General features: G+C 43.8%; 3 protein-coding genes across 3 annotated transcripts; 1 reads left to right on the top strand and 2 right to left on the bottom strand.

Annotated features, from left to right (window-relative positions):
* The first annotated feature begins 970 nt into the window (after nt 1-970).
* Nucleotides 971-3380, top strand: LOC102702159 (40S ribosomal protein S4). Its single transcript, XM_006646705.2, has 5 exons — nt 971-1060; nt 1912-1989; nt 2086-2266; nt 2358-2455; nt 2770-3380. Exons 1-5 carry the CDS (start codon nt 1058-1060, stop codon nt 3205-3207), a joined length of 798 nt encoding a protein of 265 aa, XP_006646768.1. The 5' UTR covers nt 971-1057; the 3' UTR covers nt 3208-3380.
* A 10200-nt stretch (nt 3381-13580) lies between these two features.
* On the bottom strand, nt 13581-15907 carry LOC102722276 (BAG family molecular chaperone regulator 7). The gene is made up of 3 exons (XM_006648147.2): nt 15128-15907; nt 14501-14776; nt 13581-14054 (listed from the first exon to the last, which is right to left on the bottom strand). Exons 1-3 carry the CDS (start codon nt 15875-15877, stop codon nt 13851-13853), a joined length of 1230 nt encoding a protein of 409 aa, XP_006648210.2. The 5' UTR covers nt 15878-15907; the 3' UTR covers nt 13581-13850.
* A 1691-nt stretch (nt 15908-17598) lies between these two features.
* On the bottom strand, nt 17599-20802 carry LOC102701608 (L-lactate dehydrogenase A). The gene is made up of 2 exons (XM_006646703.3): nt 20024-20802; nt 17599-18262 (listed from the first exon to the last, which is right to left on the bottom strand). The coding sequence occupies exons 1-2, from the start codon at nt 20639-20641 to the stop codon at nt 17816-17818; spliced, it is 1065 nt and encodes a 354-aa protein (XP_006646766.2). The 5' UTR covers nt 20642-20802; the 3' UTR covers nt 17599-17815.
* Between the last annotated feature and the right edge of the window lie 2709 nt (nt 20803-23511).

Raw genomic sequence — 23511 nt, 5'->3', positions numbered from 1 at the left:
TGCAGATTCTCTGAGACATGGGGCCCCAATATAATTGATCCCAATAATGCAATTGTTTATCGAAAAATTTGTGTGCGGCCGATCGATCGATGTTAAGTGCAAGAGATAAATAACATGCAATGATTGCAGAAAACAACAAGAAACACCAAGGCACATGCAGTTGAGTTGTGGCTTGGAAATGGAAACAAGAAATCGGCCAACAACAATGTCATGTCGACTAAGTCCTTGAAGCAACCCCTACTGCAAGATTGCCAGTCTGTAGTTGCTCGAAATCAGCTAAAAATTCGCACGGAAGTTTTTTGAAATGCCTTGTTGAAATGCATCCGTCAAAGATGAACACAACTCAACTTTGGCTACGTAAATAGATAATTAGATACGCAGGTTGCATCGTCATTTTCAGATGGCATGAAAAATCCGACCCGGCAAAAAAAGAAAAAAAAAGATGGCACGAAACATGAGTTTATCATTTGTCATACAAGTCTAGCTAGGGACAACATATTGAGAGCAGGTAGCTCCTTTTTATAAAGATTAAAATCAACAAGTACTCCTGTATCTGAGGAAGAGACAAGGCCTCTCTTCAAGTTGAGAGCTCATGTCATGTGCTATCTTTTTGGTTTCCAACGCCTCTGACAAAGCCTCTCATGTAGTGTAGTGGAAGAACAGGCTTTCATGTTGTTAATTGTTTGCTAGATGGGCCTTGCGCAGCTAATGTCCATTAACCATTTCTTGGGCCAAAGCCAGCAGCCCACAATGCATCAAACAAGTCCAATGGACTGCGAAGGAAATCTGGGCCCAACCCTAAACCAGGCCCGGATCAAACACTTGCCCGGGGGGCCATCTTAAATGGGCCGCGCTTTCTCAAGAGAAATCGTGGAGGCCCATTAGAGGCGCGGGAGGGCAAACCCGTAAATCCCGTGAACTAAAACCCTACACCGTCCAGTATATATATCCTCTCCAACCCTAGCTCCCCCACTCTTGTCATCTCGGCGGCGGCGCGGCGGAGCCAAAGGAAGGAGCAGCAAGCGCCGGCCCGGAGGAGCACGGCGACCTCGCAACCATGGTGAGCCACGGACACGCTTCTCCGCCCTACCTCTCTCTCTCTCTCTCTCTCGTCTACGGATCTGAATGATCCGTGGACTTCCTCCCTCGCGCCGCAGTTTTTCGTTCATGGCCTCGGTGGACTAGTTTCATTCGAGTTCGTATGCGGCGCGTGGTTTAGCATGGCCTTCTAGGCAGCTTGTAGTCGGCTCGGTTATCTCCCTCTTGCTCTGCACGATCTCATGCTGGGGGTGTTGGATTCGTATGTTTAGTAGATATTTTGTAGTACCACACGAGCATAAGGATTCAACCGAGCGATAAGTTGAATCTGTAGTCGCTGGGTTATGCAAACACGAATCCGTTGTGGTTGTGCGCAATTTAGGCTTCTAGGAGTAGAATCTGGGATGTGTCTGTCCAGATCAATTACATGGTTTTTGTTGTTAGTCCATTAATGCTTGGGAGAATTCGTTCATTGTTGAATGTTTGTATTGGAACTTTCATGCTTAGGGGCAGCCGCTCATTTGCCGGATCTGTGGTGACAAATAGCTTGGCGTTTTTTTAGGATGCCCATCTTATTTGCTACATTGGTCTCACTACCCTAATTTTGCCCCTACATTTGTGCTATATGGGTAAATTTATAGTTCTATATTTAATCAGCTTGTATGTTCTTCAAGTTAGTCTCTAGTTGAGTTTTGTCAAGAGTTAGCACAGATTACCGAGAAACCTTACCTTCCTATGTGCTGTTAGCAGTGTTGGGTCTCTGTTCTTAGCCCTATCACTTTGTTATGTCAATGTACAGTATCTTTCATGTTGTGCTTCATCGGTTACTTTTATTTGAGCTGACAAATTTTTTCATTGTGCCTCTTATACTAGGCAAGGGGCCTGAAAAAGCACTTGAAGAGGCTCAATGCGCCCAAACATTGGATGCTGGACAAACTTGGTGGAGCTTTTGTAAGTTTATATGATTCTGGACTCTACTTATCTATAAATGCCTTTTAGCTTTTTTGTTTCTGTTCTCTGATAGTCGAAATCACCCTGTTTCCGTAGGCCCCCAAGCCATCTTCTGGTCCGCACAAGTCCAGGGAGTGCCTGCCACTGATCCTCATTATCAGAAACAGACTCAAGTATGCATTGACATACCGTGAGGTTATTTCTATCCTCATGCAGCGCCATGTATTGGTTGATGGCAAGGTCAGGACTGACAAGACCTACCCAGCTGGCTTCATGGGTATGCTCAGTTCTTTTATTGCAATCACTATGTTCTACTATTCTGATGTAAAATGCTAGGTGCTTTGTGCTAAACATATTCTTTTCTGCAGATGTCATCTCCATCCCCAAGACTGGTGAGAACTACAGGCTTCTGTATGATACCAAGGGGCGCTTCCGTCTTCAGTCCATCAAGGATGAGGATGCTAAGGTCAGGACATGTTCCTTCTGTAGTATTCCCAGTACTGTTATGTCCTTCTGTAGTATTCCCAGTACTGTTATTGTTGAACACTGTTGTTACATGAAAATATTATGTTTGATGTAATGGACTTTATATTGCATGGAGAAAGATATTTTACTTGATTGAACTTTTATTCAGTATTGCTCGTGTAGTCACATCTAGAGAGCCTAGAATGTAAGATGAATGTATTATAGCATTGACTGCATTTTACATACATTTTCTCACCAGTGTATTAATTCAAGTTTGAATGTTCTCTGAATCTACTTTTTTTTTTCTGTGCACAGTTCAAGCTTTGCAAGGTCCGGTCTGTGCAGTTTGGCCAGAAGGGCATCCCCTACCTGAACACTTATGATGGTCGCACCATCCGCTACCCAGACCCTATCATCAAGGCAAACGACACCATCAAGATTGATCTGGAGACCAACAAGATTGTTGACTTCATCAAGTTTGATGTTGGCAATGTTGTCATGGTGACTGGTGGAAGGAACACTGGTCGAGTTGGTGTGATCAAGAACAGGGAGAAGCATAAGGGCAGCTTCGAGACCATCCATGTTGAGGATGCTCAGGGCCACCAATTCGCCACCCGTCTTGGCAACGTGTTCACCATAGGCAAGGGCAACAAGCCTTGGGTGAGCCTTCCCAAGGGCAAGGGTATCAAGCTAAGCATCATTGAGGAGCAGAGGAAGCGGGATGCTGCGGCCCAGGCTGCTGCTAACGCATAAATCCACTGCGCGTGCCTAGAGTTTTGCAAGGATATAGAACTATTTGCCCAGACTATCGTTTCGAGTTTTGCCTGATGTTTATGTTGATTCGCGAACTCAATCTTTGCTGCTAGCTGTAATGCGACTGTTTACCTTATCCAAGGCGCTCTTTAAGAACCACCAGTTTTCTTTGCCTGTTGCTATGTTCAATTGTTTTTTGCATTCGTGGTCTTCTTATCTATCTACACTGGTTGCTTTTGTGCGTAATGCTCGTGATCGTGCTTATACTCATATGGTGGAGTGACAAAACACACCAGTGTAGTTCAGAAAGCGTATCGTTTAACGGAATGAGCTGAATTGTCGTTACACTGGGAACATCTGCTTCATACAGCTGTACCTTTCTTTCCTTGCAGATGAACCAGTAGGCTCTAACTACAATATTTTGGCAAAAGTTTTTTTTGTTCTAAAAAAAGAAACAGTTTGAAAAAGTGCACGGGATTTCTTACCAAGCCGTGATTTATTGACGATTGCTAGATCCATTTTGATTTCCTTCCAGATGAACCAGTAAACTCTCTAACTAAAACATAAGATTTCTCGTTACTCATGTCACCATTCTCACTTCTGATATCTCCAGGTCTTGTCACCAAAAACCTTTCCCGATTGGCAGAACGTCTCTCTACTGACACTTGAAAAAACAGTTTTTCCCGATTGGCAGAAGGTCTCTCTACTGACACTTGAAAAAACAGTTTTTAAGGTCTCGTCGCTTCGGTGAATCACTTGAGCCCTGTCATGGAGCTAGACCAGTGAGGTATTACGCTTTCTTCAAAGGATGGCTGCTTCCAAGCGCACCTCCTGGTTGTCATCGCTCGATCACTTCCTTTTCCACTAAGTGATTGCTTAGGGACCTTAGCGTACGATCTGGGCGCTACATCCATTTTGGTTTCCTTCCAGATGAACCAGTAGACTCTAACTATAAAGCAGAATGCTAGATCCATTTTGGTATTTTGGTTTCCTTTTAGATGAACCTGCTCTCGGTTTGCTTGTTTCTCATATTACTTACGAAGTGACCGTTTTGAGCAACTTAATAGTTTCGAGAACTTTGAACAATTTTATAGTTTCAAATCAGGCTCGTCGAGAACATTGATATTAATAAACCAAACCCACTTAGGCTTTCTTACATGCTTGTTTCTCATGTGAGCAGAAAACTACGAAGCATAGGAAGAATACATGCTTTTAATATCAACCCAACCTACCCACTTAAGCTTTCTTACATGCTTGTTTCTCATGTTACTAATGTGAGCAGAAAACTGCGAAGATAGGAAGAATACATGCTTTCAAATAGAAAGATCGTTTTGATCAACTTCACAGTTTTGAGAACTTTGAGCAATTTCACAGTTTCAAATCAGGTTCGTCGAGAACATTGATATTAATAAACCAAACCCACTCAAGCTTTCTTACATGCTTGTTTCTCATGTGAGCATAAAACTACGAAGCGTAGGAAGAATACATGCTTTTAATATCAACCCAACCCAACCACTTAAGCTTTCTTACATACTTGTTTCTCATGTTACTAATGTGAGCAGAAAACTGCGAAGCGTAGGAAGGATACATGCTTTCAAATAGAAAGACCGTTTTGATCAACTTCACAGTTTCGAGAACATTGAGCAATTTCACAGTTTCAAATCTGGCTCATCGAGAACATTGATATTAATAAACTCAACCCACTTTCAAATAGAAAGACCGCTTTGAGCAACTTCACAGTTTCAAATATAGCTCATCGAGAACATTGATATTAATAAAACAACTCAGAAGTATGGATTGAGCAGAGCTAGATGAAGTTATAGCTTCAACTTCACCTGAGCTCAATGCTCACGAGTTTTATTCTGACGAATAGACTCACATTGCCACTATTTCTATACATATGTATATTCTATATATGCAACCTTTATCTATAACGAGGTGACCTTGCTCCCGTAAACTTGCTAGGTGAATTACGCCTTTTCTTTAGTGAGATATGTGATTTACGCCTTTTCTTTAATGAGATGTGCGGACGAAAACTCTCGTCAGACCGCTGGGTGTACTTCGACCTCGTGAATCGTACAACTCCGTTCATAAGCTTATTGACGTCGCTGAGAAGCTTCATCACGCGAGCACTGAGCTACTCCCGGGCGGGACGGACGCAGAACCTGTCGGTGAACTCATGACCTTAAACACTGATCTTAAGCCCGTCTTTGCGGAACGAGCCCCCGACTGACTTGTCTTTTGTACGTAGCTTGCGCCCCGACGCCGAGAGGGATGAGAGGGCGATGGTCGCATCATCCTTCATCGCCCAGAGTAAAGACTCCATGACGACGAGGATGCTGCTCGCCCTCGCCATACTCTTCAGCATCGTCAGGTTGGGTAGCTTGTCGATGGCGCCAATGCAATAGAAGTCATAATTTACCATGGACGCATTTTTGAATATGTGATTAATTGGATATTTTGTTGCAATGTTACTTAACAAGATGAGCCAGCCGAAGATAGGCATGATGCCGAACCCGAGATTATGACTGAGGAGCTGAGGGTGAGTGTTGCGGAGATGAAGATGAGGAGTAAAATTGTTGCTTCACTTGGACCGTTATTCTTTATAGGACTTGTATATGTTTGGTTAATTTAGTTGCGTAAGCATCTTGCTTTTTGAGTAGGTACATCAATCTTAATGTAGCTGGGCAGTTGACAACATTAGGTTAGACTAAGTTAAAATGGCCGAGCCAAAAAATAGCTTGTGCTTATGTGACGGTTAGTACTTTTGGTGTATGATAGATACTTAGTGTCTGTAGTTTTCTTTTGGAACCGATTCTAAACAATGTTTATATCATGATTAATGTGACTGAGCTTAAACGGTGGTTAATGACAATGATTTATTTGTGGAATTGCAGATGGTGTGTACCAATTAATTTTTCTGCTGGTAGATGTATGAGTTTGTTGTTGAAATTTTTTATGAGAGCACAAGTTAAATGTTGCTCGAATTTAAGTGCTGGATGCGTATGATGCTCTAATTTCATAAAAAAAATAGTTATATAAATCTAGTGATACATGTTAAAGTCAATGAACAGAAAGTTAAATGAGACAATCTAACAACATAAATCTAAATAAAACGTACAGTACTAACCAACCAAATTCCCGTGTGAATAAATAGGCATATAATTTCATAGATGTTTAGTAATTGAGCAATTAATTTACTCGCTGTTTTACTTAAATAAAAAAGAACCACACTACAGGTTATGACAGGGCACCCGACTATATATAAAGAATGAAGATGTATTTGTGCAAGTTAGGTACAACCACAATATCGACACAGGTTATTAGCCCAAGGCTGTTATGAACAGACAAATATCTCAATCCCAAGGCTGAAGAAAAGAAGCCATCTCAACAGATAGCTTCAACCTAACTCACTAGCATGCGGCCACATTTACCGCGACAATGCATAATAACTCAAGGAAAAATCAAACTGAGCGACCAAAGCACAAGTTATAAATGGCGATCTGATTTTCAGATGGTCAACATGGTTACCCATAATTAGTTCCCCGAGTGCATATAGTGCATGATAATTAGTTCAACACTATTAAATTCAACTACACCTCATACAACAAATTGGGTTCAGTTTAACGCAAATTGAAGCACGACAGCTACTATTACATACGGTCTACAAGTCCAGCAGCAAATGTCGATGTCCATCATGTCACCAACCTTCACTGAACTTGCACCACAAGTGGCCTTTTTCTTTCCATCCCAAGGTCTTGAAGTTGGCGGCTGTGGCCAAAAGTTGCAGTCCTTGCTCCCAAAAGTTCCATTCCTTGATCCCAAAAGTCTGATGAACATAATAACCAACTGATCAATCAAGATTGATCACAAAAGTCGACTTGCTGTGACCTGAAAATAGAAAATAGCATATAATAAGAATGTGTCATAGATCTGAAATGTATTGCTAGCTATTTTAAATACGTGGACTTGTATTTAAACAGTAGGAGTGCTATCACTCCTACCCCATAGCTGATCCATGAGGTGGGAGACAGTCCTCACATGGGCATCCCTAGCCCAATCCATCATTTTGGAAGTATCAATCTGCAGAAATTCACCCAATTTCTTGAGCACCATTTCCTTGTGCTCCAGCAACTTAGCCTCTTTTTTCTCTTGTGCAGCCTTGAGCTGGAATTTGGCAGCCTCAACTCGCTGGTCAGATAGCTTCTGCTGCAACTCCTTCACCCTTACATTTCCTCCCTTTGGCTGGCATGCGCATCAACCAAAGACTTCAAGTGTTCCTTCGCTTCTGAAGCGACCTCTGAGCTTGTACCCCTCGTCTTCTTTGCTCTTTTTATCCCAATAGGACGCACCATGTTCTCAGCTGCTCTATTCAGATCTGGTGTATGCTTCCTATGCCCCGACCCTCCACTTGAAATGTACACATTCCACTTCGGAGAGTCCGCTACTGCCTTCCACCAATGAACGTACTGAAATTGGGTACCTTGACGACTCTGGTACATCTCAAGAGCTTGCTCCATTAGTTGTCCATCACTCCGCCCGCTAGCATACGCGTCTCTCAATTGACTGTAGCATCCCTTGAACAGAGAGACCTTTTTTGTGGTCTTGTGCCAATGCCCCTTCAAATGCTGCATGTCCCTCTTTCTTTCCTCCGGTGTGGTTTCATTTTAAGGCTCGGTCACCTTAGTCCAATAGGTCTCTCCCTTCCGTGCATTTTCCTCGATAGGATCCGTTGAATTATTCAGCCATGCGCTTACCTAAATAAAATATAATCAAATTTCTGTATGTAAGTGGAAAAATTGCAAATACTTTTTAAGTTGATCATGGAAGGGATGTGCTAAACCAGTGAGAACAATGAAGCAGGGATGTTACTAATCAGTGGCAATATACCCTGTTTGACATGACCAAATTAGACATATATACAATTGACTTCATATTGCACTACAATGTCAGGGAATGGACAGGATTCACTAAACAGTTAAACATTTCCATGCACAAGACTGAATACCGTGTACCAAATGGATATGCTTGTGTGTGCTGCAATTAAATCGAAGCACACTAAATCCGAGTAACATACATCCCTAATCAACGATTATAGGCCCTACACCATTTTTCTACTCAGAGATGACAAATATATTCGATTTCTTACCAGCCTCTGGTCCTCCTCCTGGTGTAGTACATCCTTGCTCTAGATTCATCTGCTTCTTCTGGACTGGCCCTTGCTTCCAAGACCTCCTAAGACTCATTCTACCCCCCACCACTCTTTTTAAGGCCCAAAAACCATCCCCACTTTATTTAAAGTCTGATTAAAGGGTTAACTCCATAGGTTAACCGTTTTATAGGCTTTACCTCATGTCTATCTAGGTTCACCTCTCGCCTCACAAAAATTATGCAGTAACCCGATGACAAAAATATAGTAACACGACGATTGATTTACAGTAACAGCGTCAAAACATACCCATGAGGGATCTACTTTTTAGAGCACTTTTTTCTAACAATGTGGTATAAACGTTTTTAAAAAATAATATAGGAGGTGAGAGATAAAATTGTTTGAAGTTTGAAATCTTAAGAAATATCAATAATAGCAGTAATGATGTGCCTTCTACTCCCTCCATCCCATAAAAAAAATCAATTTTTCGGTTTTTGTGTCGAGCATCTGATCATTTGTCTTATTTAAACATTTTTCAATATTTTTTTTAAAAATAGTCACACATAAAGTACTATTTATGTTTTATCATCTAATAAAAATAAAATTGTTAATCGTAAATTTTTTTTAATTAGACGAAAAGTTAAACATTGTATCTAAAAACTAAAAAGTCGATTTGTTTTGGAACACAGAGAGTATGTAGTAATAACGCTATATTGCTATAAAATATGTGTATTGTTACTGCACAATTACAGTAACGTTGTGATATAATTATATTAACATCGCGATATAAGTGCAGTAACATATGTGTTGCACAATTACAATAACGTCATGATAGAAGTAGAGTAACATTATGATAGAGGTACAGTAACTGCATACTATTGCTACAATACAACTAATGTATGTGAGAGAGCTAAAAATGTGATTAAATACTAGTCTGTCATAACTATATTTTGATGTTATTATTGCATTTTATAAGACATGTTATTGTATTTTCGACTTCGTGTTACTGCATTTTTAAATAGACGAGAGTTGACAAATATAAGGTGTGGAGGAAGGTCAAAAGACGGATTTGATCAACGGGAGAGAGGTTTGACCAGGCTAGAAGAGAGATTTTAGGCCATTGAAAGGGAGTGGAGGGGGGTTTAAGCCTTATAAGAAGAGAGAGAGCGCATAGAATAGTTTTTTTTTAAGGGGGTTTAGCTCCGCAAAGAGCTTGGTTGAGCTAACGTGTTGCATTGTCAAGGCCACAGTCTCACTAGAGCGTCGAGTGTTACACACCCTTCGGGGTGGTTATACGTATTGTTGCACAGAGAGCAGTGGCGGCATTGCGTGCTGGCTTGTTAGCGAGGATGTGCTCAAGGAAGCATCGAGAGCAGTCGTTGCTGTACGAAACTACGTCCAGGATAAAGTTAAGCCTACAACCAAACTCACTCTTCTGGGGCCTTGGGTCTGTTTGGGGAGCTTCTCCCAGCTACGGTTTTTTTCAAAAGCTGCTTCCGCAAGAAGCTGTCCTAAACGGTCCAAAGTTTTTGGGAATCTGTATTTATAGATTCTGAAAAATGAACTAAAAATCCAGAAGCTGGAGAAGCTGGGTTTAGGAGTTTTTTCATATTCTTAGAAGCTAGCTAGCAAGCAACTGCTTCTCAGAATCTAAAGCTCCCTCAAATAGTGTCACGCCCAGAAATTCCTCACACGAATTTCTGAACTTAATTATGTATTAAAATCCCTGTCCAGGACCAGCCAGAGTACAAAAAAGAAAATGTTGATTACATAACCATCGTTCTTAGAAACAACTGAAAATAACACTTATTCTAATGAAAAAATGCAGCGGAAAGAAAGGTAGACTAGCTCCAGCGGGTACGGCTCCAGTCCACAGGCAAAGCTTCGACGGCAGACCAGCTCACTCCAGTGAGTCACCTCCATCGGATTCCACTTCTAACTCTGGAGGGGGGAAATTGAGGAAGACTGAGTACAAACCACCGTACTCAACAAGTAGCACGGAAAAGAGGGTATAAATGATGCATAAGGATCATCAAGGATAGGCTTAGGGTTAGTTGCAATAAAGCAGCACTTAAATAAATAACAGAGCTTAAACCGAATAAAGGCAATGAAATACGTTAAAGGATAAATAAATAATAGTTGTAAAATACCACAACACTGTCCAACGTTACACCACTTTGCAACAGGCCCAACCACTACTCAACGTTACACCACGCTGCAGCAATCCCAAGCGAAAGCTAGTTCACCCAGGTCATTAAAGGTTCAACTAATCGCAGTGAAGCTGGCAGCTCGCCCTTAACCGTGGGCACGACTATTTGAATAGATTTTATTCTGATCAGAGGTGTACTACTGTACCCACAAGACATAGTCCCACTATACTTGAACGTGCGCCGACATACCACCATGGCATACCGAAAAGGGAACTATGATAGGACTCGTCGCATAACCCTCCCTATTCAATCGCACCACACTTCAAGTTTCGCCCCTCCTTTAAACCAAGTCGGGCAACCCCCTCTTGTACCTAGGTGAATCCGGAAGCAGCATAGGTCATCGTTACACCACGACTCACATCCATACTCCATCACGCTCACCCTTGCATGGGTACGTCGAATAGTTCGTAATTACACTCTAAATCCTACCGTTGCCCATTTTGGCTTGTGATTAGCACGGAAATAACTTTCAGGGTTTCCTGCGAACCGGTCCTTAATTGTCATGGGTGCGACTCTCAAAACCAAGCACCCACGACCCACCATTAGCAATATTTTAGTTGGCATTAACCCGAATCGGGTAATGAATTATTATTACAGTTATTCAGAGCTAATCATGATTATTAAATGATTCCATGAGCTACTTGATCTAAGCACGGCTAAGCATTAACATAGGCCTAACTCTAGTCAAGTTACCCCCAGTCTAGCATGAATAAAGTTGGGTAAACAACGGTATAATAATAGGGATTACCCGGAAAATAAATATAGTGAATACTTTAATTAAAACAATGCATATTTGAATAAATAAAGCGGAGAATTTGCAATAATAGGTTCAATATGATCAAAGATGAGTGCCACTTGCCTTGCTCTGGCCCCTGGAGTACTTCGGCGACGATCTCGAAATAAACCGGCTCTTCGGCGGAGTCCGAATCTAAGTGACAAAGCACAAAAATAAATAAAACAGACACAAACTCTACTGAAACAGTAAAAGAAAGTATTTTTAATGGATTCTTGATAATTTTATGAATTTAATGAAATTTGAATGGGCCTAAACGGAGACTAGATGAATTAGATATGAATTTTAGAAGTTTTCTGGGTTTTAACTAAACAGAAAAGTCCTAAATCAATTATAGTGCAATTAAATGGGGCGCTGATGTCAGCGGAGGGGAGAGGGCGTGCCGACAGGTGGGGTCCACCCGTCGGTGGGAGGGGCGAGGGGAGGATGACAGGTGGGACCACGGGGAAGGAGAGAGGAAGGGAAGGGCGGCGGCTAATGACTGGCGGGTGGGACCCGCCGGTCAGCGTGAGAGGGAGCGAGAGGGGAGAGGTGGCCGGCGACTGGCGCGTGGGCCCCGAACAGAGGAGGGGAGAGCGCAACCGGGAGGGGAAGACGGCGGCGGCGGCGAGCGAGCGGCGACGGCAAGGATCGACGGCGCGAGGGCGACGACGGCGACGGCATCGGCCGGCGACTGGGGCAACGATGGCAACTACGGCGATTGGCGCAAGGCGACGGGCGGCAACGCACGGTGTCGGGGCGATGGCGACGGTTCACGGGAGGTGGAGGCGGGCGCCGGCAGCGGCGGCACGACGACCGTGCGGCGACGGCGAGGCGAAGGCGACGACGATGGCGCCGGGACGGCGCGTCAGTGGCAGTGAACGACACGCGCGTGCGATGGCGACAAGCGTGCCGGCGGCGGCGAGCGTAGAGGGAAAAGGGAAAGGAGAAAGGAAGGGGGATGCTCACCGACGACGACGGAGGTGGCAGCGAGTCGGCGAGGAGGAGGGACGGGTGACGGCGAACGGAGCGGAGGCGACGACGGCCGAAGCGCGAACGGCGGTGCGCGGGCGACGAGGTCGGGCGCGACGGTGGAGAGGGCGAGAAGGCGACGAGGGCGCTCGGGTGCCCCACCGGCGGCGGTGAAGGTGGCGGAAAGCCGGCGAAGCAAGGCGGAGGTGGTGACGCGGGTAGGCGGCGACGTCCGACGACCGACAACAGGATCGGTCGACGGCGGCGAGGAAGCGACGGTGCACGGGTGAGGCGAAAAGTGGCGGCGGGGCGGAGAGGTGGGGGTTTTTATAGGGTGACGGCGCCGGCTAGGGCGGGGCGGTGGTTGCGGAGTCCGCGTCGGCCACGACGCGGTCTCGGCAGCGATAGTTGCGGCGGTCGTTGCGACGGCGGTGCGGCGTCCGGCTCGGAAGCGGTGGGGAGGCGGCGCGGACTTCGGCGCAGGCGCGGGCGAAGGGAACTGGGCCGGCTAGCTGGGCCGAGCTGCCAGCGGCCCAGGCGGAGGGAGGCGCACGCGGCGGGAAGGCCGGCTCGGCTGGGCCGGCCGAGAGGGGAGATGGGCCGGCTCGGCTGGGCCGGCCCGGGAAGGGAGAGGGGAAAAAGAAAAAGGAAAAAGAAAAAGAAGAGGAGGAAAATTGGACTCCGCCCCATTTTGAGAACGAAGGAAAAAAGAAAGAAAAAAGAGGGAAAAAGGAAAACCCCACTTTTGCCGAATTTTAATTAATTTGTTTGGCCAAATTTTATACTTCTGCAATTTGAGTTTAAATCCAGTTAATCGATTTGCGAACCTCGATTTAATTAAATTAATCTCTTTAGAGGGATTTTTCCTGAGTTAATTAAGCCAACTATTATTTACGAATTTTTTTTACAAATTTAGACTTAGGATAAAACTCCGTGTACGACAAACAGTCCCCCTTGTACCCACTGTTAGTCCACTTGCCTTCTGGGGCTGGAAGATGCCACAATTTCTAGCGTTTAATTTGTTTCTCGAGATATAGTAACTTGAGTACAAAGGGTGTTTACAGTGATGCGATGTCAAAAACATACGTGTAAACTGAAATCAAATACCTACTTTCTCTATTTATATTATAAGATTTTCTAGCTCTATTTTAATTTCATAGATCAACATATTGTTTGTATATATCTAGATCAATAGTACCCATATAAATCTGAGAAAATCTTACGACGTGGAATGTCTTCCATGAATTTTTGTGCACCCATCCTAAACAAGTGATAAAAGAACCATACCAGACCGTGGTGATGGTCTTATATTTATTCCATACGACAGATAATGAAAGAGTTCTACAAGAAGCTCCCTCAAACACCAAGTGGATTAAAAGAAGCTCCAATTACTCTATCAGAACATAATACCAAGTTCAAGATGGATCATACAGCTAGCATTACAAGCAACAACAACTCTAGAAAAACAAATTCAGAAAGGTCTCTCATCAAGCATCTTCGTAGGATACACGAGGCACTAGAATCGAAGGTGATGCGCTTCTCACTTGCCCTCCTCGACAATCTTGACGACATTCTTGACACCACTCCTCATCTCATTGGAGATCGCTCTACCTTCAGGGAGATCAAACTTTCTGCGGCTCAGAGTCCTCGGCTTCCCTGGTGGCTGAGGGTCTACGATCTCCAGCATCCCCTCCAGCTCCTCCAGCATAGACCTCTTTGCATTGCGAACCATATAGTCCGGTCCCTAGTAAGCACGAAACATTGGCACATGAATCGTACGGCCAAAAGATCATCAATTTAAAACAATTCATGGCACTTAATGTTCCATTTATAACAAACTGCACCATATTCTTGTTTCTTTATGGCGGTCAAATGATTTTTTTAAAAATAACAATTAAGCGGTCAAATGATTCTTTTTAAAATAACAATTAAGTAGCAGATATGTTCCATTTATAACAATCTGCACCATATGCTGTTGCAGGTATTCATAATCATACATTCAGCAAAGATTGTAAACCATCAGAAGGAAATTGGACAAGGTTTGCAGTCATGTTTACACTCGGATGATCACATGCATTGCCATAATGAGAAAAAAAAATAACTGTAAAAGGAGTACTTCTCTGGAATGCAATTTGGAAAGTGCCAACTGTTAATGAAAAATGGCAAGATCAAAATGAGTGACGAGTTTACCTCAAGGGAGTCAACAGTGAGGAGCAGGACAATGATTTTCTCGGCAAACCTCTGACGCTCTTCAGAGTCGCGTGAAATGCGGTGCCGGTAAGAGATGTTGTAGAACAAGGACCTAATCTCCTTGAGCTTGGCCTTGGCAACCGCAAGATCACGAAGGCAGCGCAGCACTTGTGAGCGGTGGGCTAGGTGAGCCCTGTAGTTCATCTGGATGAGCAATGCAGCGTCTTGTGGCGACAGCTCCTTTCTCTTGCCCTTGCCGTAGCTGCTTGCAAATGCCTTGAGAAAGAGGAGCAATGTTATGTTGTCAGCAGACACGCAAATTTATATATATGTTCTTGATAATCATGATCCTTGCTAGATAATACTACATTTTTTTTGTTTTATATATAGAAACATCAGTCAGGACCCCCAAACCCGATCTGATTGTTTCCAGCGGATTTGAGCAAATCGAATTGCAAACCTCGCAAGCTTGAGACTAGAGCTACTGGATCTGAAACTCGGAACAGTAGCCGGCGTAAAAAATCAAACCTTGGGGGAGATCGGTTGGACCAAATCCATTCCCGGCCCGTTCCAATCAAAAGAAATAAATAAATAAATAGTGAAAGAATGTAGAGGAAAAGATGTGACCTTCTTGATGGCGACGCATCCGGCAGTGTTGTCCTCGATCTCAACGATCTCGACATTAGATTTGCTCTTCTTCTTCTCGTCCTCTTTCGTGTGCTCCTTGACTTTCTTGTGCGCCGGCTTGTCTACCTTGTGGTGGTGGTGGTCGTCGTGGTCGTCGTCCCCGAAGAGCTCCTCGACGGAGTACGCGTGCGACCATGGGTGGAGCCATCCCTTGCCCTTGACCTCCTTGGCCCACTTGACCTTGGTGGCGCCGGTGGCGGAGGCCTTGGACTCCCACTTCCACTTGCGGTCGAAGCCCACTTCGTTGGGGGTATCGAGGTCGGCCTCCCACTTGAAGATCCGGTCGCCGTCGGGCCTGTGGTGGGTGGTCCACTTGATCTTCCTGCCGGCGTACTCGGCCTCGTAGGTGTACTTGCGGCGCGGGGGCTGGGGAGGGGGCGGGGTAGCGGCGAGCTCGAGCGCGGAGACGCGGCGGGAGAGGCAGTGGAGGAGGAAGGGGTCGAGGGTCAGAGGGTTCGGGGTCGGCAGGTCGAGGTCGAAGTCGAGGTGGCGGAAGGCGGCGTCGGCGTGAGCGTCGTAGGAGGTAAAGCCGAGCGGGCAGGAGGAGGATGAAGGGAAGAAGGGGTGGTTGTCGAAGCTGTGGTGGTGGGCGGCGGCGGAGAGGAAGGAGGAGGAGGAGGAGGTGGGGAAGGGGAAGGGGAAGGGGCAGAAAGGGTGGTCGTCGAGGTCGAGGAGGTGGAAGAGGTCCATGGCTGTGAGCGAAGTGCGTGCGTGCAATGCGGAGCGAGGGGGGGGGGGGACGGGATGTGAAGTTGATGGAGGAGAAGAAGACAAGGAAGGGGTGGGGTGGGGTGGGTCCCGCGTGTCTGTGTCTGTGTCTGTGAGTGACTGAGACGTGGTTTCCGATCTCATCTCTCCGCCTCCGCGCGATCGGCACGCCACGCGCACTCACACGCACACACAGAGACGAGAGAGAGAGCGAGAGAGAGAGAGAAGGAGGAGGAGGAGGCGTCGCCATGTGCAGGACGCAGACCGAGTGGAGGTGGAGTGGAGTGCACCATGTTTTGTCCCATCGATGCCGCTGTTTCTCTGCACTATTACGGGCCGGCGATGAAATTTCTCTATCCACCACCTTCCCGCTGTCCCCTGCCTCTCTTTAGGGTCATCTCATCTGGGAGCCTATGCCGTCGCGGAGGTGGACTTAAGGGCTTCGTTCGGCCATTTTTGTTTTCCCCGCGCACGCTTTCTAAACTGCTAAATAGATTATTTTTTAAAAAAATTTCTATAGGAAAGTTGTTTTAAAAAAATCATATTAATTTATTTTATATTTTATAATAATTAATAATTAATTAATCATGTACTAATCTATTACTACGTTTTCCATACCAGATAAGTTAACTTACCTACCCTTCATCCTAACGCAGCCTTAGATCCCTTACCGTTATATTTAGGTTTTTTATCATTCTTAAAAAATATCTCAAATTACCATACTTTTTAGTGTAAAATGTGGTACCTAAAGACTTATATTTATGACATCGGCATCACGACATGTATTGTACGTATATTTTTCTATGGGTAAACACATCAATGGCTATAATACCATTATCATAATAGTAACGAACGTGAATATGCCCTGCAAAAACATACGGTGCCACAGATTCATGGATAGAGCAACGTCGGAAGGGAGCGTGTCACTCTGACTCTGATGACCCCACTAAATCGCTATGCCGCCGAGGTAGCTGTCCTAAGCCCCCTGCTTACCAAGACTCTCGCTTTGAGCGTACGTATCCGTCATTTACATCGCTGCCTCAACCACAACGCCATTGTCGGAGATCGATGTCGTTGCCTCTATCACCGCCACCATGGCACGTCTTCATAGATTTAGCGAGCTCCTATCTAGATCTACCACCGATCTCGTACCTTGCCTGCAACCAAGCTGTCTTGCTCTTTGTTAGCACGAAGAGTAGAGGAGCTGGCCGCATGGGTTGTTGTAGCAATAGTTGTGGACCAAGGGGAGGGAGAGAGAACGATGGTTGCCCACCATTGATGCAGGAGTAGAGGGCATTCGCCGGTGCCGAAGAGAGGAGTGGGGAAGAATTTGAGATATATTACAACTTGTTTCTTGAGAGTGATTGTTACCGTAAAACTTTACATATCTATATAAATTGATGAAATTACAGGACTCACGTATAAAATATACCAGGGACACATACAAACTTAAAGACTATTTATACCGTGAGGCCTATGGTTTCAAACTTTCAGCCTTCGTGATATTTAGACCACACAAATAGGACTGCGCCGTGAATGCCCCTGTATCCCTTCCAGTGCTGTGTCTTGCCACCAAACTGTTAAGTTAATGCCTTTTTAGCGTAAGTTGAGGTGAATGATCATGCAATATATAGGGTCCGTAAAAATTTAAGCATGTCTCGATAGTAACAATGACAGGGAGCTAAGAGAGGAACTGGATCAGCTGGTAAATTACATGATAGTACAAAATGAAAACGATCGTTGTTCCAGTTTTATCGCAAACGCACACAAATACGGATACAGTATGAGATCGATGACGCTTTTACTTGATAGGATGACTTGTGATGATGAATGGAATTATTGGACGTACGTAGTTGATGTTGATTAGGATAGTAGTAGGAGTGGATTAGTAGTGGGGGGAGAGAGAGAGATAGATTAGATTTAGAGGTCGAGCAGGTGGCAGTTGTCCCAGAGCGTCTTGGCGGAGCGGCGGAGGCGGCGGGCCTCCTCCTCGGTGAGCTCCATCTCGGCGACGCCGAGGACGCCGGCGCGGCCGAGGCGGGCGGGGAGGCTGAGGAAGACCTGGTGGTCGTGGGGGATGCCGTGGAAGCCGGAGGCGAGGACGGAGACGGGGTGGATGCGGTGCTGGTCGCGGAGGAGGGAGGCGGCGAGGCTGGCGACGGAGTAGCCGATGGCCCAGGAGGTGTAGCCCTTGAGGCTGATCACCTCGTAGGCGCTGTCCACCACGGCGCGCCGGATGCCCTCCAGCGCCTCCTCGTCGAACCTCTCGTGGCTCTCCCGCAGCGACTTGAGCACCGGCATCCCCGCCACGCTCATGCTCGACCATATCGCCACCGAGCTGTCCCCGTGCTCTCCCACCATGTACGCCTGCCATTTCAATTCCATTCTCATTAATTAAGGTCTTGTTTAGTTCCTAATTTTTTTTTCTAAAAACATCACATTAAATTTTTGCATATCTAAATAAAGCATTAAACATAAATGAACCAAAAAACTAATTGCACAGTTATAAAAGAAATCTTGAGACGAATCTTTTGAGCCTAATTAGCCCATGATTAGTCATAAGTGCTACAGTAACCAACATGTGCTAATGACGGATTAATTAGGCTCAAAAGATTCGTCTCGCGGTTTTTAGGCTAGCCATGAAATTCGTTTTTTCATTCGTGTCCGAAAATCCCTTCCGACATCCGATCAAACATTTAACGTGACACTTCTCCTAAAAATTTTCTCAATCTCAACACCACCAAAGTTCAAAAGTGAACGGCGCTCAATGTCAGTTATCAATAAACTAAAGGAGTAATCGATCCTAGTCCTATCAAGCATATCAGCCAGATGTGGCATATCATTCTATTCTGGCCCCATTTAGTTCGCAAAAACATCAAATTAAATTTTTGGACACCTAAATAAAGCATTAAATATACATGAACATTAAAACTAATTACACAGTTACGTGAGAAATCGTGAAACGAATCTTTTAAGCTTAATTATGACGTGATTAGCCATAAGTACTACGGTAACCAACTTGTACTAATGACGGATTAATTAGACTCAAAAGATTCGTCTCGCGGTTTCCAGATGGAATCTGAAATTTGTTTTGTAATTAGAGTACATTTAATAATTCAAATAGGTGTCAAAAACTTGATTTGATGTTTTTGCAAAAACTTTTTACAAACTAAACAAGTTAGAGCATCAATAATATCTCCCACTTGATACGATGCTTAGAGCTCAGCACTAATATCTAAATATCTAATGAAAGAGCATGGCCTAGTACTCACTCCTATTAAAATGAACCTACTTTTAGCACTCCATCTTTTAACATATCGTAAAAATTTAGTTCTTTCGTTAAGTAAGTATTTTTTAGGACTTAAATATTATATAATATTATATTTTTAACACTACTTACAGTATTTCTTGTCTCATCAAACATCCTTCCTTTAAAGTTCTAATTTTATCACTACCTACATTTTCATACATATTATTCCTCGTTATTAAGCGATAATATAGTCTTTTTCGTTGTCAACCCTAATCACTAGAGGACAGAGACAGTAGATATTTTTTTCCTATTCGCCTCTCAATCAGTCACAGCTATTTTTTATTTAATTCATTTACATATGTTCTCTTTTGAACCAATCGCATTCTTTCTGCTGTCATTTTCACTTATTTTCTTAGTATCAATCATAATATACAATAGAAATGGTACTACCTCCGTCTCATAATAATTTTATTTTTTAATTTCTATGTTCAGATCATTTGTCTTATTAAAAAAATTATAAAAAACGTAAAATAATTAGTCACACATAAAGTATTATTCATCCAGTAACATTAAAAATATTAATCATAAAAAAGTTAAAAAAAATATTGGGTCTAACAAGTGAAAAGTAAACTGAGGGAGGTAATAGTATTTTCTAGGTGTCAAGTTGGCAGTAGTGTGATGCCGTTTGTCACATGGCAAAGTTAAAAGAAGTCAGGTAGGCATCCATGGACCATGGAGAAGGGAGAAAGGCTGCCATGTCATCACGAGGGTGAAGTGGGTGGGTGGGAAGCCACATGGACATGGTAGGTAGGCCCCAGATGATGCGGTGGTATTGGGCAATGGTATGGAAGAGGAGGAGCAATGGAGAAAACTCTGACCTGGACGTCCTGCGCGTTGACCTGGAGATGCTCGGCGAGGAGGAAGCGGAACCGGGAGGAGTCGAGGTTGGTGCCGGAGCCGATGACGCGGCTGGCCGGGAACCCCGACAGCTTCCACGCCACGTACGTCAGCACGTCCACCGGGTTCGACACGATCAGCAGCAGCGCCTCCGGCGAGTGCTCCGCCAGCGGCGGCACGATCTTCCGGAACAGCGCCACGTTCCGCTGCAGCAGGTTCAGCCGCGTCTCGCCGGGGATCTGCCGCGCGCCGGCCGTCACGATGGCCAGGTCCGACCCCCGCGTCACGGACATGTCGGTGTCGGAGACGAGGCGCACGCGCGGCAGGAACGCCGCCGCGTGCTGCAGGTCAAGCATCTCCCCGCGCAGCTTGTCCGGCAGCGCGTCCACCAGCGCGATCTCGTCCGCCATGTCACGCGTCAGGATGGTCTGCGCGATCGCCATCCCGACGTTGCCGGCGCCGATGACCGAGATCTTCGTCAGGCGCCGCCGGTGCGACGTCGGCGTCGTCGACCCGCCGTCCGCCACCGGCCTGAAGAACCCCGACGACGCGCCGTCCGCGTCGAACCCGAGCTCCGACAGCGACGTCGCCTTCTTCATCCTTGGCTCAGTTGCCTGGCTGCCTGCCGATGTGGATCTCTCCTCTCAAAAGATTGTGGATTCTGGATGGACAGTTGCTTCTTCCCCCTCCACCTTATAAACCAATGGGAAACCGCTTACAGTTACAGTCAGCGGTTTCGGTTCCGAGACGATAGTTTTTAACCATTTGAGAACCGACGAAACAGATAACACCTCTGCATTTCTATTTTAATATTGTAGATAATACCGTTGATATTTTTAGATTAGACAAATAATTATATATGTAATAATAATTAATAGTATAGTATTATCTGTTAAAATATGGAGTGAGTGATTGCTAATTTTGCTTTGGATCTTAGGGTACTTACCAACCATGTGAAAACTGAGGCGTTGATGGTTTTCATGCTCTTAAAAGTAAGTATTGAGAATGTCGATACACGCCAATTTAATTTTATAATCAACTCCAAGTACATTGCATTCATATGTGCCGACCTGCATAATCAACTTGAACCTTTCTGTTTTACTTTGTGCCTAACACGAAACAATATAAGACACATCTTGGGTACGTGTAATACATACACCATTTCAAAGGAAATGCATAGATATTACTCCAAGCATATGCCCCATACATTTCTGCATATGAACAATAACGTCCAGATTTAATGCTGCTGCATAGTATATTTCTGTCCTTCCTTCCTACTAATTGACGCATAGAAAAATATTTCCTAAGTTGATTTCAGCATTTGTGTTACTGCTACTACTGTATATTTGTAAAAAAATCTCGTTGCCTATCAACTAGGAGCACGTCATATCATACGTTTCTTTATTTACATATGGCAACTAATAAATTCAAAAGTGCCGGCCCGCTAATAAATGTCAAAAGCGCACAAATAAGTAGTGGCGGTGATCATCGCCACTATATATAAACGCGTATAAACCGCTCACCGTGGCACATTGGAAACAATAATAAAACAGCAATGCAGGAGTAGCCTATTCTTGAATGTCAGCTAATAATTCCTCTGTTTCTTTTTTCATTTTATTTTTTAAACCCATCTTATACACATACATCCGTAACAATACAAATAAAAAAGATTAGAACGGTCTTCACTTTAGCAAACAACTAGATATTTATTATTCACCTTTTAAATTCTAATGTATTTGTTCTCACTTTATCGAGCACTAATGGTTAAAAGATAAAATTTAGTCAACAAATAGTTACCATGTCATTGTATAAAATGACAAATCAAAATGGAGGAGCGTGTTTTAGGAGGAAGAAGGCCGTGTTCAGATGAGTATCAATAGTTATTCGGCGTGGAAAACATAATAATATATTAGTATATAATTAATTAATTATTAAAAAATATAAAATAGATAAAATAATTTTGTAAAGCAACTTTTTCTATAGAACATTTTCAAAAAAAATATATCGTTTAGTAGTTCGAAAAACATGCGTGCGACAAACGAGAAATTCTGTATTAGTATTAGTAAGGAGAGAAACAAGTCAACAACATGACCGAAGTGCTTTAATTAGGCATCTTCTTAACACAGAAAATTTACAGCATTTCCACATGAAACACTTCCAAATTTCTCTAGTTTAAGTTAGAAAATTCTTCACACCAAGGATGTCCTAAATAAATTTTCTTTAAAAAAACTGAGAGGTTTGGTTTCCTTTAACGTTACTTATACGATACCAGCGAGTCATTAGTACTGCTTGTTTCCACCTTGTAATTCAACGAAAGACTCGATCCGAATCTGGCACACCGTCAACGAAAGACTTGTAATTAGTGACGCCTTCTGGTACGGATGCTGATGGAAAAACTGTGCCCTGGAAGCAACCCTGTCCTGGAACCGGCGGCAGTTCGCTGGTTTTGGCTCTTGCATCCCTCAGTTTCTCGGAGAAGAGTTATGCTTTGGTAGCAAAATTATCAAAAGGTGAGCTATGAAAAGCTCAATTCCTTATGAAGAATGGAAAATTGGTCTTCTGTTCTTTTTTCCAAGTGTTCACCTTCCAGTCCCCTTCCCTTCCATGCATTCCATTCCATTGACATGAAGAAATGCGTGTTGGATTTTGGTTTTGATCTGGGATGCCGATTTCTTCCAGATTGGAAGCTTCTTTCATAGGAATTCTGAGTCCTGAATTCATACACGCTGTGACCGCTAGGAACAAGATTCTTTTACCTTCTCGATCCGATCCTGCTGCTTCTAAGGCCTTGATTAGTTCCCAAATTTTTTTTTCAAAAACATCACATCGAATTTTTAGACACCTAAATAAAACATTAAACATAAACATAGATGAACCAAAAAACTAATTGCATAGCTATGGAAAAAATTTTAAGACGAATCTTTTGAGTCTAATTAGCCCATGATTAGCCATAAGTGCTACAGTAACCAACATGTGCTAATGACGAATTAATTAGGCTCAAAAGATTCGTCTCGCGGTTTCTAGCCATGAAATTCGTTTTTTTATTCGTGTCCGAAAACCCCTTCCGACATCCGGTCAAACATTTAACGTGATACTTCTCCCAAAAATTTTCTCAATCTAAACACCATCTAAGAATGACGACCAATCAACTCAGTTGGTGTTTAGTTGCCAAAATTTTTTAGCAAAAACATCACATCGAACATTTGACCGGATGTCGGAAGGGGTTTTCGGACACAAATGAAAAAACAAATTTCACGGCTAGCCTAGAAACCGTAAGCCGAATCTTTTGAGTCTAATTAATCCGTCATTAGCACATGTTGGTTAATGTAGTACTTATGATTAATCATGGACTAATTAGGCTCAAAAGATTCGTCTCAAGATTTCTTTTATAACTGTGCAATTAGTTTTTTGGTTCATCTATGTTTAATGTTTTATTTAGATGTCTAAAAATTCGATGTGATGTTTTTGG

This window comes from Oryza brachyantha, chromosome 2 (assembly GCF_000231095.2).
Source record: "Oryza brachyantha chromosome 2, ObraRS2, whole genome shotgun sequence".
Taxonomy (NCBI): domain Eukaryota; kingdom Viridiplantae; phylum Streptophyta; class Magnoliopsida; order Poales; family Poaceae; genus Oryza; species Oryza brachyantha.
Note: the sequence above shows the minus strand (reverse complement) of the source record. Positions and strands in the feature narration are given on the sequence as shown.

What these genes read in the sequence shown, in the direction of transcription:
- LOC102701608 (XM_006646703.3), bottom strand. Translation starts at nt 20,641, where the DNA reads ATGAAGAAGGCGACGTCGCTGTCGGAGCTCGGGTTCGACGCGGACGGC. An exon ending in TCAACGCGCAGGACGTCCAG is followed by an intron (nt 18,263 to 20,023) that starts GTCAGAGTTTTC and finishes TTGAAATGGCAG; the next exon opens with GCGTACATGGTGGGAGAGCA.
- LOC102702159 (XM_006646705.2), top strand. An exon ending in ACAAACTTGGTGGAGCTTTT is followed by an intron (nt 1,990 to 2,085) that starts GTAAGTTTATAT and finishes CTGTTTCCGTAG; the next exon opens with GCCCCCAAGCCATCTTCTGG. An exon ending in TCAAGGATGAGGATGCTAAG is followed by an intron (nt 2,456 to 2,769) that starts GTCAGGACATGT and finishes TTCTGTGCACAG; the next exon opens with TTCAAGCTTTGCAAGGTCCG.
- LOC102722276 (XM_006648147.2), bottom strand. Translation starts at nt 15,877, where the DNA reads ATGGACCTCTTCCACCTCCTCGACCTCGACGACCACCCTTTCTGCCCC. An exon ending in GATGCGTCGCCATCAAGAAG is followed by an intron (nt 14,777 to 15,127) that starts GTCACATCTTTT and finishes CTCTTTCTCAAG; the next exon opens with GCATTTGCAAGCAGCTACGG. An exon ending in TCACTGTTGACTCCCTTGAG is followed by an intron (nt 14,055 to 14,500) that starts GTAAACTCGTCA and finishes CGTGCTTACTAG; the next exon opens with GGACCGGACTATATGGTTCG.